We start from the raw sequence: 16928 nt of genomic DNA, 5'->3' as shown, positions 1-16928 counted from the left end.
CTAGCTAACCTTCTGATTATCTTATGTCTCAATTAAGTCATCTCTCAACCTTCCTCTCTCTAACGAAAACAGCCTCAGTTCCTTCAGCCTTTCCTCGTAAGACCTTCTCTCCATACCAGGCAACATCCTAGTATATCTCCTCTGAACCCTTTCCAAAGATTCCACATCCTTCCTGTAATGTGGTGACCAGAACTGTACACAATACTCCAAGTGCGGCCGCACCAGAACTTTGTACAGCTGCAGCATGACCTCATGGTTCCGAAACTCAATCCCTCTACTAATAAAAGCTAACACACCAAAGTTAACAACCCTGCCAACCTGGGTGGCAACTTTTAAAGATCTATGTACATAGACACTGAGATCTCTCTGCTCATCTACACTACCAAGAATCTTACCATTAGCTCAGTACACTTTATTCCTGTTACTCCTTCCAAAGTGAATCACCTCACACTTTTCCGCATTAAACCCCATTTGCCACCTCTCAGCCCAGCTCTGCAGCTTATTTATGTCCATCTATAACACACAACATTCTTTGTCACTATCCACAACTCCGGCGACCTTACTAACCCATCCTTCTATGCCCTCATCCAGGTCATTTATGAAAATGACAAACAGTAGTGGCCCCAAACAGATCCTTATGGTACACCAATAGTAACTGAACTCCAGGATGAATACTTCCCATCAACCACCACCCTTTGTCTTCTTTCAGCTAGCCAATTTCTGATCCAAACCACTAAATCACCCTCAATCCCATGCCTCTATTTTGTGGAATAGCCTACCATGGGGAACCGTATCAAACACCTTACTGAAATCCACATATACCTGTTTGGTTGATGAGGGTAAAGCGGTTGATGTGGTGTATATAGATTGATTTTTTTTTTAACTGCTCCAAGCCAAGATTCCACTTCAAGTCGTTTTGAGGCAGTTGGACCTCTCCAACTCTTTGTTACTTGTAACATTTGTAAGTTCCTTTTGATGGTCAATTTTGAAGTTTTTAAAGCAGCTTTCAGCTCTCCAAGCACAATTCTTAACTCAGGCTTCATCCACTTTGGAGGTGAGGGGTTTGTTTTCTTGGGTTTTTTATTAGGGCTGTGAACTACATTAACTCTCCTGCTGGGTAGCACAAAATGTGCAAAGAGACCAAGTAAAATGCCAACCTTTACTACAATGAGACCATTGGGATTTAACAAATGCTAACTTCAGATGAAAGTTAGCATCTTTTGTGTTTTGCTGTTGTACTCATTAAATATAATGAGTGAACCTAATTGTTGGGCAGAGATCATTTTATTGGTAGTTCAGCTTTGTGCAGACACTTCGCAGCTCTAAAAGGATCTTTTGGCTTCAGATTTTTACACTTCCAACTTTTTAATTCTCGGCTCCTGGTTCTTTCAGTGATTTGTTTCCTGACTTTGGTTTTCTTGATCACCTTTACCCCCTTTCCCTGGGTTTCCATCCTAGCTGTTGTAAGCCTTTTTCCACTCTCCTGATACCAAACCTGATCTGGGATTGCACTTCTCTCCTTCAGCCCTACTACTGTCCAGACCTTCCTTTATTGTAGCCAGAGGTGTCCCCTTATAGATGACTGCAACCCATCACGACCTTGTTGCTGATTTGGAGCAAGTGTCAAGAGTCACCAATGTCATCAACACCTGCTGAGAGGGTGGTGGCCATCTTGGCATTCAAAATGTACACTCCACTTGATTAGCTCCTTGTAGTTGTTGACACACCTCTTGCCGCACCACTGCTGAGGTTTGAACTTCTTCACTAAGTCTGTCAAGTTCATCTCGATTTTCTTTATGCATCATTATCAACATGCGATGAGTACAATTAGCCTCAGCCCCTGCAACTTCCATCCCACCTTCAATATTTCTGACTCTGTGAGATGTAATTTTGCACACATTTGAAGATCTTATTCAAAGACTATAATCCGGGTGGTGTGGATATAGTGGAAGATGTCTAAGTATTTTAAGCTTTGTTTGCTTTCATTGGTGATTGAACTAGGGTCAGGTTTTGTTCCTGTGTCCAGCCTTCTAAACAGGGCAGATTTTCTTCAGCTAACTGCAGCTGTAGTTGCTACCTTTCTTTGGTTATCTTTGTGAAACTCCTCCTCCCATTAACTTATTTCAGCAAAGGGATGCTCTATGGTGTCCCCTAATGTTGGGCCATCTATAGAATGCCGTGGTCTGTCCTTAATGTTCGGTATTGAGGTTGTGACATGATCTGCCTCTCTCTGAGCCCTCATGGCCCTCTAAGATACTGATTGGTTCGAGCTCCTACCGATGTGGGCCAGAATGATGCTGACCACACTCTGCCTTTTCTGAGTGCTCCTTCCTTCCTCATCCACGCATTTCCACTTGGCCCCGGTTCCTTGGGACTGGTCACCACTGCAGCCATGTGACAACACTTATGTCTGAGCATTAACTATCTTTGTTAACACAACTATTTACAAGATGAGGTAAGAGAGGATATCTTAGAAGTTCCTTGAACTAAAGGGATCAAAAGGTGCAAGGAAAAAGTGGGAACAGGCGACAGAGTTGAATGACCAGCTATGATCATGTTGAATGGCAGAGTAAAGTCATGGTGACAAATGGTTTGCTCCTATTTTCTATGGTTCTATGAAGCTCACAGATTCGAGCCTCAGTTTCACTGTGATGTCGCTCCTTGCAAATGTGCTCAGTAGCTGCTCCTCGGCTGTAGGTGTTAACCCTTTCCTCCCTAGAATCAGTGTCTCTCATCCCTGCAGGAATTGGTAAAGAGATAAGGAAATTGGGGAAGTGTATGCATGGCTAAAGCAGTGATGTTGGGAAGATGGATTCAATTTTGTGGGGCACTTGCATCAGTATTCGGACAGGAACTACATAAAGTACAGTTCAGCACAGGAGTACGCCGATTGGCCCACAAAGGCTGCTCCAACACATGATGGCTTTCAAAACTTAAAGCCTTTTGCATCTATACTGTCTGTATTCCTGCCTCTTCATATGTCGATCAAGATGCTTCTTAAATGTTGCTGTTATATTTGCCTCCCCCACCTTCTCTGGCAATGCATTTCAGGCACTGGCCACTCTCTGTGTAAAAACCTGCCTTTCACATCTCCTTTCAACTTACCCCTTTCACCTTAAACCCACAATATCATTGGGAGGGATCCACCTGAACTTATCTAGGACTAATGTCCTGGAGAAAAGGCTAAACAGAGTGGTAAACTTTAAACCAGCAAATGGTGGAAGAGGGCAGTTTCAAAATCAAGTAACATAACCAAGAGTAAAGAAACGGCCAGGAATTCTATTTCGGATATGGCAGGAAATGACAAAATTATAAGCTATAAAACAATTGGTGAGGCTTCAGCTGAAATGCTGTGCAGTTCTGATCGCCACACTGTCGAAAGGATGTGATTGCCTGGAGACAGTACAGAGGAGATTCACCAGGATGTCACCTGGGATGAGAAGTCTCACTTGTGAGGAGAGACTGTGTGTGGGCTGGGTTCGTTTCCCCTGGAGCAGAGGAGGGAATCTGATTGAGGAATACAAAATTATGACAGAGACAGACAAAGTAAATCATGAGAATCTCTTTCCCCATGCTAGATCAGAGGGTTCAAGTTTAAGGTGAGTAAGTTGTTTAAATGAGATCTGAGAAAATGTATTTTTCACTGAGTGGTGGTAGAAATATGGAACATACTGCCTGAGAGAATAGTGGAGGCAGATACTCTCTCAACATTTAAGAAGCATCTGGACGAGCATTTAAAATGCAAGGGCAGAATAGGCTATGGATCAAGTTGAGGTAAATGGGATTAGTGCAGTTTGATGTTGTCAATAGAGATAGTGGGCTGAAGGGCCTATTTCTATGTTGTAAACTCCATGATCTCTCATGTTTATAGCTGTTCACTGTGGTCTTCTTTCTATGTCCAATGTTCTTGCCCCACATTTGCCACTATTCAGCACAGTCACTACCTCTTTGGAACACGGCAAGCTGCAAACATGGGACAGTGTTTAGTAGACTGTCTTTAGTAGTCATAAGGACTGAACCTCCGCCCCCTCAGCTGTCTGCCAGAGGTTTCAGCCAATCAAATGCTAACAGGAAGTAACGAACAGTCAGTCAAAATCACAACTGCAGCTTGGGCACAGTCTTTAAAATGATGAGGACTAACCTGGAACAATATCATTGTGGTTCAGTTCACAAACAGCTTGTATCCTCAGTCACTTCACAGGAAGCATTATCAAACATTAACTAACATCGAGCTGCATAAGGAAATAGTAGAACAGGAAAGAGGTAGGTTTATAAAGACCATCTTTTAAGGAAGTGGCGAGCTTGGTAGAGACTCCTAGAGTTTGCGGCCCAGGCATCTGAAGGCATAGCTACCAAAAGCAGAACAAGGAAAATGGAGAATGTAGAAGGGGCCAAAAATAGAAACTAGCAATGACCTCAGAACATCATGGGTTTGGAGGAATTTCCTGAGATAGAGAAGGGTGTGGCCTGAGGAACATTTGAAAGGAAGAACTTGAATTTTAGAATTGGTGAACTGAGAGGCAGTCTGGTTAGTCAGTAACAGCTAATGCATGAGTAGGACTCGGCATGAGTTAGGATACAGTGAACAGTATTCTGAATGAGCTGAAGTTTGAGGTTGTTTACAAGAATTGTTCCAGGAATGAGAAACTTCACTGATGTGGATAGATCGAAGAGATTGGAGAGAAGAAAGCTAAGAGGAGATCAGATTGATGCTTTCAAAATCACAAACAGACTGAATACAGTATATGGGAAGAAATTGTCCCCACTCATGAAAGGAACAAGAATGAGAGGGCATAGTTTGAAAGTGAGGTGCAAAAGAAGCAAGAGTGCTGTGAGAAAATATGATTTCTCGGAAAACATTTTCACACAGCGAGTCAGAGTCTGGAACGCACTGCCTGGAAATGTGATGGAGGCAAATTCAATTGAGGCATTCAAGAGGACATTGGATGTTTATTGGATGGAAACCAAGTACGGGGATTTGGGGAAAAGGCAGGAGATTGGCACAGAATGTTGCTGATTTTGAAAAAATGATGCTGTCTTCAGCGTAATAATTCTGTGATTCTGTTTATGGTGGGGAGTAGTCACTGGCCACTGAAACATTTGAGTGTAGGTGTGAGGAAAGCAAGTTTCAGAATCTGACAAGCTGGGGCAGAGACCAGTTAGGTTGGGGCGGCATGGTGATGCAGTGGTCAGCACTGCTGCCTCACTGCATCAAGGACCCAGGTTCGATTCCCATCTTGGGCAACTGTTTTCTGTATAGTTTGCATATTCTCCCCATGTGCACGTGAGTTTCCTCCGGGTGCTTCGGGTTCCTCCCACAATTAGAAGATGTGCAGGTCAGATGAATTGGCCATGCTAAATTGCCAAGTCAAGGGTAAATATAGGGTAAGGGAATGGTTATTCATCGGAGGGTCAGTGTGGACTTGTTGGGCCGAAAGGCCTGTTTTCATACAGTAGGGAATCTAATCTAAGTATTCTCTGATGATGAGCTGCTTTGTCTCACCATACAGGTGAGAGATATTTTATATTGTTTTATATTGTATCAAAATTTATAGGCAGGAGGTGGTTTTGAGATGTCTATTGACAAAATGGAAAACTAAAGCCTCAATCTATTTGGTTAAGATTTGATCTCCTTACTGTGAGAATGTTATGGGCCGTGTGAATGTTCCCTTATCAAACTCACAGCAACATCAGGAAAGCCTTCAGAAAGGCTGCAGAGCTCCTGTGGAGGCAACAAGAATTCCAATAATTCTGGCTAACATAGTTAGAGGGTCAGTCGTGAGAGAGTGCCGTATTGGTGGAGGGTCGGTACTGAGTTAGTACTGCTGTATTGGAGGGTCAGTACTGAGGGAGTGCTGTACTGTTGTAAGATCAATATTGAGGGAGCCCTGCAGTGTCAGAGGATCAGTACTGAGTCACCTGACTTCACCTGATGAAAGAACAGCCCTTGTGATTTCAAATACACCTGTTGGACTATAATCTGGTGTTGTGTGACTTCTGGGGTTTACAGTGGCAGACTGCTGGGTGTCTGGATGTGAGAAAATTGGTGGCTTTCTAGTGATAGCAATTCTCTGTTATTTTCAGGATGGACGATACATACAGTCTTGGAACACGAGATGTAAGTACAGCGCCATGTTTGAACGAATTCTGCTCTGCCTCTGCAGCCAGCACATTGCTGACTATGGTCACTATCTTTATTCTCAGGGAGGCAATGATTTTGGACAACTGGACCTCAACCTGCTGAATACCGAAGCTGCACTCAGTTCATGTAAGTGGGCTCTGGGGAGGTGGAGGCACTGAGGAAATGTTGAGCCTCAGTCTGTTCCAGGGTGGAATCTGTACTCCTGAATACAGGGCTCTGGAACCGCAGGCCTGTGTTCAGTGTGAGGTGGCCATGGGAGGTATAATGTGGTGGCAGGGGTTATGGCAGTTGCTACTTTGACTATCAGGGTCCATATTTTGGGTGTGGGGATGGGAATCTGTATTTTGAGTGTGGGGTCTGAATTTTGAGTTTAGGGATTCTGTATTTTGAATGTGGGGGTGAGGTCCATATTTTGAGTGTGAAAGTGTAAGGGGGTGTATTTTGAGTGTGGGTGTAGGTGTTTGTATTTTGAATGTGGGGATGGGAGGTGTGTATTTTGAAAGGGGTGGCATTGTATTTTGAGTGTGGGGATGGTGGGATGTTTATTTTGCGTATGGGGATGGGAGTACGTGTTTTAAGTGTGAGGGTGGGGAGTTCTGGATTTTGGCTGTATGGGGCCTATATTTTGAGTTAGTGCAAGGTGTGAGATCTGCGTTTTGTGAGGCGCGGTGAAATAACCTCTCGGAGGCTGTTATCCTGTCACCATGTAACCCTTTATTTACGCATGGAGTACCCTTGACATTGATCCAGCTAACTGAGTGAACAGAACCTCAGGACTCCTTAATTTGATTAGATTGGATTCCCTACAGTGTGGAAACAGGCCTGTCGGCCCAACAAGTCCACATTGACCCTCCGAAGAGTAACTCACCCAAACCCATTTCCCTCTGACTAATGCACCTAACACTATTGGCAATTTAGCATGGCCAATTCACCTGACCTGCACATCTTTTGGGACTGTGGGAGGAAACTGGAACACCCAGAGGAAACCCATGCAAACACGGGGAGAATGTGCAAACTCCACACAGAGAGTCATCCGTGGCTGGAATCGAACCCGGATCCCTGGCGCTATGAGGCTGCAGTGCTAACCGCTGAGCCACCGTGCCGCCCCTCCGCTGTGCTTCCCATGTCAGCCAGAGCTCCCTGATTAGGGCTGTTAATCTGGTGCAATCAGAGAGTTCATATTCTATGAGGTCCACCTGCTGAGCTTGTTAAAATCACTACAATGGGGTGTGAGTGAGGGTGCTTTGAGAGGGGTGTGGTGTGGATGAACTCTGTAATTCAGTGATATTGATTGACTGGGGCTTGGGGAATTGACGGGGTAGGGAGCAGGTTCAGGTGAAAGTCTTGCTGAAGCTGTGACTCCTCGTGTCTTCCAGATCCAGCAGTTGGCCCCTTCCTGGCCATTACAGAACAACCGAAACAGGTAAATCCAACCCTCCCTCTCACAGAAAATTGTCCTATTCCCATGGGATCTTTTGCTCATTTCAATCTGTAACCAGAGGATACAGCCCATTCTGCACAACAATTTCTCTCTGTCAACTTGATCAAAACCTTTGATTAATTTGAAAACCTCACAAATCTTCTCCCACCACTCCCCGCTACAGCCTTCTCTGTTTAGTGGGACCACTGCAGCTCCTTGAATCTATCAGAGGTTCCTCATTTCTGGTACTTTCCTCGTAAATTTCCTATTCACCCTGTCCACCTTGACATTGTTCCTGAAGAGTGGAGCCCAGCATTGCCTGAAATATTCTAGCTGTGGCTGACCTGGTAAACTTAATGGTTCAGCATCACATCCTTGCTTTTGGACACACTGCATCTATGTATAAAACTATCTGCTCTTGACCAGTCTTGACAACTTGTTCCAGACCCTTAAGTAATTGGTGTGCACTTATCCCCAACCTTCTGTGTTCCTGGTTCCTCTTCAAACTGTGCCATTTCTTTTCATGGTGTCTCCTTGTTCTTCTGACCAAAATTTCTCGCTTCACACTTCTCTGCAAGAAATTTAATGTCTTCCCATTTCACCAAGTTGTCTTTGTCCTAAAGTCCATTACCACCCTTCTCTTGGGTCTTCCCTGCATTTCCAAGTTTCACGAAGGGTCACTGGGCCCGAAACATTAACTCTGCTTTCTCTCCACTGATGCTGCCAAACCTTCAGCATTTCTCCAGCAGTTTGAGTTTTTGTTTCCAAGCTTGATGTCATTGGTGAACGTTGATAGTCTGCTCTCTGTGACAACATGCCATGTGTTTGATGCAGAGAGGATTCCGATTCCGTTATGGCTGTGAAGGGCCTTCCCATGGGGGCCTGCCTGGAGCATCCAGCGAGAAGAATCGCAAGACATACCCAACCGTAAAGGTCAGAGTGTGAAGCACATTGAGAGGACAGAGCATGGGGGGAGATTTTGAGAGGGTAAAGGACAGAGTATGAGAATCATTTAGAGAGAGCAAAACGGCAGAGCGCACGTGAGAGGTGTGTGGAGAATGTGTGAAAATCATTTAGAGAGAGCAAAGGTCAGAGACTATCTGAGAAGTGTTTGGAGAGTATGTGAGAATCATTTAGAGATGGCACAGGTCAGTGTGTGTGACAGGCGTTTACAGAGGGCAAAGGTTAGAGTGTGCATGTGGAGCAACTAAGAGTGCAAAGGACAATGTATGAGAGGAGCATTGAGAGGAGAGAAAAGGTCAGAGCATGTGATGAGCATTTACAGAAGACAAAGATTAATGTGTGCATGAGGAGCAGCTCAGAGGGCAAAGGTCAGAGTGTGAGTGGAGAATTATGAGGAGGGCAAAGGTCAGAGTGTGTGAGGAACATTGAAGGGAGGACAAATGTTAGAGTGATTTCTTTTATTGAATTGAATGTTTAATTTTGCCACAGATTTTTAATTACACTGGGAATGCAAAGATTGTTGTGCAGCTAGTGACAGCCAAAGACCCTCCTAAACTACATGCTCACAGCCTGGTTGGGAAACAATGCACTGATGATGGAGTGTGTATCGTCCAAGTGGGTCCCAAGGACATGACTGCACAGTAAGTTCACAAGCGCTGAGACTCATCCCAGCTCAACCTGCATTCTGCAGGTGAAGTGCACTAAGACCCATTGTAACAGGCCACTTCAGCTTTCAGAAAGTGACAAGGATAAAATAAATCAAGAAAGGAAGAACTCAAATTTATATAATACTATTTAACATTTATGGACCAGGGTGTGTCACAACTTCTTATAAAGTATAGTCACTACACTAATGTAATTCAAAAGGTTCCTTTGAGAGTTCTTGTCACCTTCATCTTAAACACCATATTTTGACATTTTTCTCCTGCTTCTAGATTTACGTAGTATTTATATATTCACTTGTGTTGTTATATCCTCCAGGGCTAGGAACCAAAAGCTAATATGGGATTAGTGTGGGCTGATCTTTGGCCAACACCTGCAGGAAGGGTCAAATGGTCTCTTGTGCTGTGAATGTTTATATGTCTATATACCATGTCACTCCGATCACTCTGCCTCAGCGTTCTGAAGCCTCTCTCCAATTAAACAGCATTCAACTTTTCTATTAGTCTGCCGAAGTGGAAAGCTTTGCATTTTCCCCACGTTATACTCCATCTACCAAATTTATCTTCACCCGTTTAAGGGGCCTGTATTTCTCTGGAGATCCTTTTTATCCTCCTCGCAAGTTCTTTTCCTCACCATTTGTGACTTTTCAACAAATTTGACTACATTAAATTTTTAAGAATGTTAAGAGAATGTAGCAAGGAGGACAGCAGAAAGCACAGCCCACAGATGTGTATTGTTCAGGACACTCAACCTCTCTACTCTCTTGTTCTCTAGGTTTACTAACCTGGGCATTCTGCACGTCACAAAGAAGAATGTTCCGGATGTCCTGTTTGACAGGTTATTTAATGAGACATACCAGCGGAATCCTTTGGACAGAAAAAACTTTCTGAACAAGGCCATTCTATCAGGTGAGGATGGCCATTGCAGGAACATAGAGAAGCCACTTTGACATTACCCCAGGCATTGTTTGGAACTCTACTTTCTGTAGTTGCCCTTTTTATTTATCGGGGTGTTTGTAGGTAGATTCTGAGCATAAAAGCAACAAATAAGGCAGGAAGAAATACACTGGGATAATGTGAGCAGGGTGCCAGCATTTGAACATTGACTCCCACAGAGTTGAGTTGTTGATGTATGGAGGAGTGTGTCAGGAGTATTCAGGACAGGGTCAGTCCCAGCAATTGTGGAGCGTTTGAGAGAACAGAGTAACAAACCCATGGTTCGTAGGCAGACATATTCATACTCGATGTGCCAAAATAGATACAGAGAGGAGGGCTCTTCTAGTGCTGTGGTAATGTCTCTACCTCTAAGTCAGAAAGCGAAAGTGAGGACTGCAGATGCTGGAGATGATGAAGGGCTTTTGCCCAAAACATCGATTTTCCTGTTTCTCGGATACTGCCTGACCTGCTCTGCTTTTCCAGCACCACTTTAATCTTGACTCTAAGTCAGAAGGCCTGAGTTCATGTCCCATCTGCTCCAGAGCTGTGTAATAATATCTCTGAGCAGGTTGATGAAAACATTTTATATATAGAGTCATAGCTAGACAGGATCTGTCTGAGTTGAGAATGTGGTGCTGGAAAACCATAGCAGGTCAGGAAACATCCGAGAAGCAGGAAAATCAATGTTTCGGTTATAAGCCCTTCATCAGGAATCAGCCCTTCCTGATGAAGGGTTTATGCCCGAAATGTCAATTCTTTAGCTTCTCGAATGCTGCCTGACCTGTTGTGCTTTTCAAGCATCACACTCTCAACTCTGATCACCAGCATCTGCAGTCCTCATTTTCTCCGAGGATCTTTCTGAGGTCTGTTGACTGTGGAACCCAGGGAAATAGTTTATGAAACAAACCGTTGAAAATTGAGATGAGGAAGAATTTCATTGTGCACATTATGGTGAATTTTTGCAATTCTTTCTCCCAGAGAAATGTGGAAGCTTAATATTTGAGCAAGTTCAAGGCAGGAATCAATAGTGTTCTGAAGACGAATGATATCACAGCATTTGCTGATAACGTGAGGAGATGATCAACCCTTGTCTGGAATGGTGGGGTAGGCTTGATGGGCTGATTAGCCTACACCTATTCCTATGTTCCAAATCAGTTATATTGAACAACACAAAAGAAGGGTCATTCATCTAACTGGTTCAAACTGGTGTCCTGCCCACAAGTAAATCATCTGAAACACACCTAGTTCCTATCTTCCAACCAGCCTGGTTTTACCTTCACCCACTATCCAATCGAACCTTCTCATTGACCTGTGCCATGGCCATGAACAGAAAGCTCCAGGAATTTGAAAGCCTCAGTTTGAGAGGACGTGAGATGGGCTTTGATCTCTTGGTGAAGTTCTTTGTGCAGGGCAGGTCTCAGCGAGAAAGAAACCTGAGAACAACTAGATAAAACCAAGTTCTGGGCTGGGTCAGCTGCATAATCAATAACTTAGAAACTGGGAACATGGGAGGAGCAGCCAGAGGGCTGAATGGCCTCTGTCTTGGGTATATAGCATTCTCATCCTGACAGCATTAATTAAACTGCTGACATTTACAATCTCTCAAAATAAGCAATTGGCCTACAGGCTTGAGGGGACTTGGACAGGGTGGATTCTGAGAGAGTGCCTCCCCACTCCCTGATGTTGACGAGGGAGTAACTAGGGGTCATAGTTTAAATACAAACGGTCTCCCATTTAAGACAGAAATGAGAATTGTTTTCCTGTGAAAACGGTGAGGGTGAGTTAGACTAGGTTTTGATTGATAAGGGAGTCACAGGTAATGGGGGCAGACTGGAAAGGGGAATGAAGGCTGTAACCAGATCAGTCATGATCATATTGAACAGCAGAGCATCCTTCAGGGGCTGAAGGGCCTACTCATGCTCCTAAATCCTATGTTCCTGTATATAAACATGATGGAACACAAGATTCTGCCAAACAGACACACCAAGGCACTGAAAAATTGACACTTTAATTGTTAACTTGGCATGTACTAATGAACAAAGATAAATTCTCATAGGGATTAGGATTACCTTCTGGGAAATTGGTTTTATTATCGGTGAATTGTGACTGACTGATAAAACAGTGCTTCAGTTACTGAGGGGCTGCTGGGTTACGCAACACTGACATCAAGAGTTTCATGTACATTTATATGTTGGTATTAATAACCAACTATGACTCTCTTTAACACCAGCTCAAGAAACACAGCAGTTTCGCCAAGAGTCTGAGCAATTAGCCAAGGAGATGGATCTGAGCGTTGTGAGGCTACAGTTCACAGCTTACCTCCCCGACAGTGACGGCATGTATACACGGCCACTTGAATCTGTCATCTCTGACCCCATCTTCGACAGCAGTAAGTAATGGGGCAGTGTGTGTGAGGTGGGATGAACAATACGTGAGGGTGTGGAACAATGTGTTGCGGGGGATGGGTGGGGTGACAATGTGACCAGCAAGGTCAGTCCTGTTCAAGTTGGAAAACACTGGTCTTTCTGACAGTTAAAATGTACACAACCCGAAGGAATTTGCCCCAACGTGTGTGTTTGTCTTTAATGATTCCGTGTTACTTCAATCACAAAGTTACTTCAAACATCAGAGGGTGTTCGTCCCAAGTGCAGCTGTGAGCCAGTACAGAGAAAGTTCCGGAAGGCTCACAATCAATTAACGCAGTGTTTACAACGCCTAGGAAAGGCTTTGGTGGTCACTGGGTGATTCCCAGTGAACAGGTCACACTTGGATGGGGTGTAGGGAGGGGAGGAGATCAGGGAACCAGTAACCTGCCCCTAGGTTGTAGGGAAGGGTGGGGGTGGGGGGGGGGGAGGTGTGGAGAGCAGCCAGTAAGTTGCCTAGTTTCACACAGGGAAGGGCGCCATTGGCACGGCCACACACTCTATTGCAATCGAAGTGAGAGTTAAGCAAGGGATACCTTTAGGGGCCCTTCACTGTTTCTATTTGATCACTGAGTGCCTTGAACACAAGTCTTTGCTGTTGAGCCATTCCCTACTGGGGACTAGATGGGGATCACCCATCCAGATTGACCCATTGGGGATGGGCACTGAGGGCACTTCCTAGCAGATAGCTGTCAAAAGTCATTCATCCTGAAAACGGATGGGCAGTAGAGGTCTGCTCTTGGCCAGTGATGGCTGGTCACCACAACTGGACACTGCTCCACCTGGCCCCATCCCGACAGCCAACCGTCACTGGACCATTAGTGGGCCCTTGAGGCTAGTGCAGAGAGTGGCAGCTGGCCCAGCCTCCATGCCCAAGGCTATGCAAAACGCTGGAGCCCAATTCATCAGTGTGCTAACCAATGGGAGTGGGTCTGAGCTCTAATCCATGAAACCAAACGTTCACTGCAAATTGGAAAGTGAAATGATTGGTCTTTTTTTAAAAGAAAAGCTTTAAATCAGCATCTGTTGCTGTAACAATTATTGACATTTCATTGTAACTGTACAAAGAAATCTCACTGAAAATTTCATAATGGAGAATAGATATTCCAGGGGGAATGTGGGGGAGAGAGAGAGAGGTGACGGAAGCAAGAAGGAGGAGAGAGAATGAGAGGGAGGAATGAGGTGAGAGTGGGGGAGGGGAGATTGAAGTGAGAGAGAGGCAAGAATGAAGTGAAAGGGAGAGGGGAAGATAAGAGAGCTCGGAGCAGAGGGTCAGAAAAAAGAGGGGTGTATGAGGGGCTAGAGAGAGTCAGAAAGCAGGGGGTGAATGAGGAGGGGGAGAAAAGGAGGGGGTAAGAGGTAGTTTGAAAATTGGAGGTGGATTAAGGGGGGGAGGGGAAGGTGACGGCCCCAGTTGGAGGGTAGAAGCAGTGTAGACACTCCGTATGAGCTCAGTCACTGGGGAAATGCTGAGGTTGCTTTGTCTGCAGGATGCAGGGGGACACACACCTCGATAGTTAGCAACCCCGGCTTGGGAAGGCCTTGGAGAGATCTGAACACCATGAGAAAGATTCCTGGAGTCAGTGTACACGGCTTTAGTGGCCCAGTACAGCTCATTGAGAATAGTTTGGGTAAAATCCTCAGGTGATCCATTTCAGACAAGTCATCATTTGTTTGTGATTAAGGGGAAGGGTTGAGAATTTGATGGAATGTGGAAGGGGGATTCGGCAGGAGACAGAGAGAACATGTGTGATGTTATGGTGGAGAAAACAAGTAATTCGGTAGAGGGCTGGATGTAACGGTGGGAAAGCTGAAACTGGGACCAAGTTGTAAATGGAGATCTCTGACCTTGAGCTAAAGTGACAGCCAAGGGTTTGTGAGAGACAGGCAAAAAGAAACATGAAAACTTGCACCTGCCTCTGAAAGCAGACTATATTTGAGTCATTGAGAAATCCCAGTAAAATCCATTACGTTTCCATATTAGCTCAGCGGCCAGAATCTATGAGACAGTATTAGTCAACGGGAAAAATGGAGGCTTTAGAAATCTGTTTAATTGGTCCATTGCTGAATATCTTGGTATGAATATCTTAGATTGATATCAAATTCTAAAGAATCACTTAGACAAAGAGGATCTTATGTTGTGGCGAACAGCCTGGAGGGGGGACAGACCGGTAATGAACCAGCTTTAGGGGGTTGAAGGACTCTGTGAAATGACCTGGCTAAGTTGTTCTAGGTCACCCTGGTGCTTGGGCAGTTGACTATATGACACAAAGGAAGTTACTTTGCATAGGTCTTTCCTCTAGAGACAATGGTATCGTGGTAAAGTCTTGTCATCCAGAACCTCAGGCTAATGAAAACTGAAAGAATTGCAGATGCTGGAAATTGGAAACAAAAACAGAAGTTGTTGGAAAAGCTCAGCAGGTCTGGCAGCACCTGTGAAAAGAAAGCGGTTAACATTTGATCCAGTGACCCTTCCTCAGAACCTCAGGCTAATGATCTGGGGGCATGAGTTCAAATTCAGTAGAAAAAAAATCTGGACTAAAAAGTTAATCTAATGGTGACTGTTTTAACCAATGCTGACTTTGCAACCTGCTTTCTGTAAAGATCTTGGAGGCCTCAGTGTTATAGTGGGCAACTGATTTCACTCAATGGGAGATGCAGGTAAAGAAACAGAAAGCAATCTTAGATTGAGGCAATAGACTCTTTCTTGCACTGTTGTGAAAACAGAGAGATATGTAGAGAACTATGAGGGTCTTATATGAAGAGAGAGTAAGATTGAAATGATTAAAGGCAGTTAGATATAAAAGACCAAGTTCAACATGGGGTTGACAGTGGGGACTGGAAAAATGGTGCATGGTGCATCTAGCCCCTGTACTGGGATCAATGTCTTGGGTGAGTGTTGTCAGGCTGGCCCATTTGCAGGTTCCTTGTGGAGGGCAAAGATTGACTGCTGATGGGCTGGTCGCTCAAAGTTAGACACAGCAAAATCTCAAGAGCCAGTCCGAGTCTGGGCATTTTGTGACTAATACCAAACACAGTATGGGAAGATTGTCCCAGTGGACTTCCCCTGGTGTTTCCTGCACATTCAATTAAAATAGCAAAGAAACGACAACGGGAAATTCCCTGCAGTTATTTCTGCACCATTTTATTTGAGTTTACAGACAATAAAAAAAGACATAATCACGTCGTCTTCTTACTCTGACGGACAGTAACTGACAACACTTTGATGAAGGTAATCAGGGAAAGCAAGGATAGAGTCAGAGTCTTCCAGCTCTGCAATCTCCCGATCCACGTTTATGAAAATGAATGATTCCCCCGTGTTAGGGATCATGATCAGATTTTCATCCATCTGTTTTTTTTTAGTTTAAATCTGTTAAAGCATTTTCAGCAGCAGCAAAATGCAGTGAATGCTGGAGATTTGTAAATTAGAAACAGCAAATGCTGCAAATGCTCAAGAAATTGGGTAGCACCTGTGGACAGACAAACAAGAGTTGGTGTTTTGGTTTGATGACATTTTGTCCGATTTTGATTTTGCATTGTTTTCGAGATGTGCATGTGAAGCTTGCTTTTGCCTGTCTCTCTCTCCATTGTGAGCATGCTGTTATTTTCAATCTTTTCTACTCGGCAGAGGCACCGAATGCTTCCAATCTGAAGATTGTCAGGATGGACAAAACATCAGGCTGTGTGACTGGCGGGGATGAGATTTACCTCTTGTGTGACAAAGTTCAGAAAGGTAAGGCCTTTCAGCTCAAAGGACAATGGGCTTTAGGCCATTTGTGTTCAGTAGTTTGGGCAAAGATACTCCTTATTTAGCTGGGTTTGGTGGGGTACTGTTCCATGAACAATCAGGGTCAGCTACTTCCTCAGAATGACGGTTCTTCGTCCCAGAATGTTGTGACCTTAGAAAGCTGAAAACTATGGAAATGTAGCAAAGTTGAGCCTGGTCCCACCTGCAGCCAACAGCAGGAATCACTGCGAAGGTATTGGCCTGGGGCTGTGGTGGAGGTTTTAATTGCTGAGTAATAGTGAACATGGTACAGTGCAAAAGTCACATTGCCCTGAAAAGGGACAAGGTTTCTTGTACTGAGGAGCTGTCCAAGCAGTGTTCCCTTTACTGAATCCTGTGGATAAAAATACAGGCCTCTAATTTGATCTGCAATTTTACACTTGTAACTGCTGTCTCAAAGGTCTTTGACACAGCAAACTTTTTGTATGCAGTACAGCTGTACCATTGAATCTTATTTATTCCAAATCATAGAGTATACTGCTGGGGTGGTGAAGCAGAAACCATGTCTTCAGTTGAGAATAGGTCAGGTTGTAATGTGCCAAAATAGCGAGAACAAAGGGTTCTTTTTGAAGTTAGTGGCAAAGCCAGCTTCCTA

General features: G+C 44.4%; 2 protein-coding genes across 3 annotated transcripts in view; one reads left to right on the top strand and one right to left on the bottom strand.

Moving 5' to 3' along the window:
• Positions 1-16928, top strand: part of LOC132835106 (nuclear factor NF-kappa-B p100 subunit-like) — a 64617-nt gene that overhangs the window by 20324 nt on the left and 27365 nt on the right. The window contains exons 1-9 of one of the 2 annotated variants that reach the window (XM_060854423.1): positions 4137-4263; positions 6085-6118; positions 6205-6268; positions 7519-7565; positions 8397-8495; positions 9015-9166; positions 9963-10096; positions 12354-12512; positions 16175-16279. In XM_060854423.1, coding sequence (XP_060710406.1) covers positions 6086-6118; positions 6205-6268; positions 7519-7565; positions 8397-8495; positions 9015-9166; positions 9963-10096; positions 12354-12512; positions 16175-16279 — 793 coding nt within the window. In that variant the 5' untranslated portion in view covers positions 4137-4263; position 6085. Of the gene's footprint in view, positions 1-4136; positions 4264-6084; positions 6119-6204; positions 6269-7518; positions 7566-8396; positions 8496-9014; positions 9167-9962; positions 10097-12353; positions 12513-16174; positions 16280-16928 lie in introns of those variants that run through there. The other variant, XM_060854422.1, reaches the window with a different exon arrangement.
• The window catches only part of LOC132835107 (leucine-rich repeat-containing protein 20-like), a 93967-nt gene that overhangs the window by 63494 nt on the left and 13545 nt on the right, over positions 1-16928 (bottom strand). The gene's annotated exons all lie outside the window — the stretch shown is intronic.

This window comes from Hemiscyllium ocellatum, chromosome 43 (assembly GCF_020745735.1).
Source record: "Hemiscyllium ocellatum isolate sHemOce1 chromosome 43, sHemOce1.pat.X.cur, whole genome shotgun sequence".
NCBI classification, from domain to species: domain Eukaryota; kingdom Metazoa; phylum Chordata; class Chondrichthyes; order Orectolobiformes; family Hemiscylliidae; genus Hemiscyllium; species Hemiscyllium ocellatum.
The sequence above is the reverse complement of the archived record's forward strand: the minus strand, read 5'-3'. Positions and strand labels throughout refer to the sequence as shown.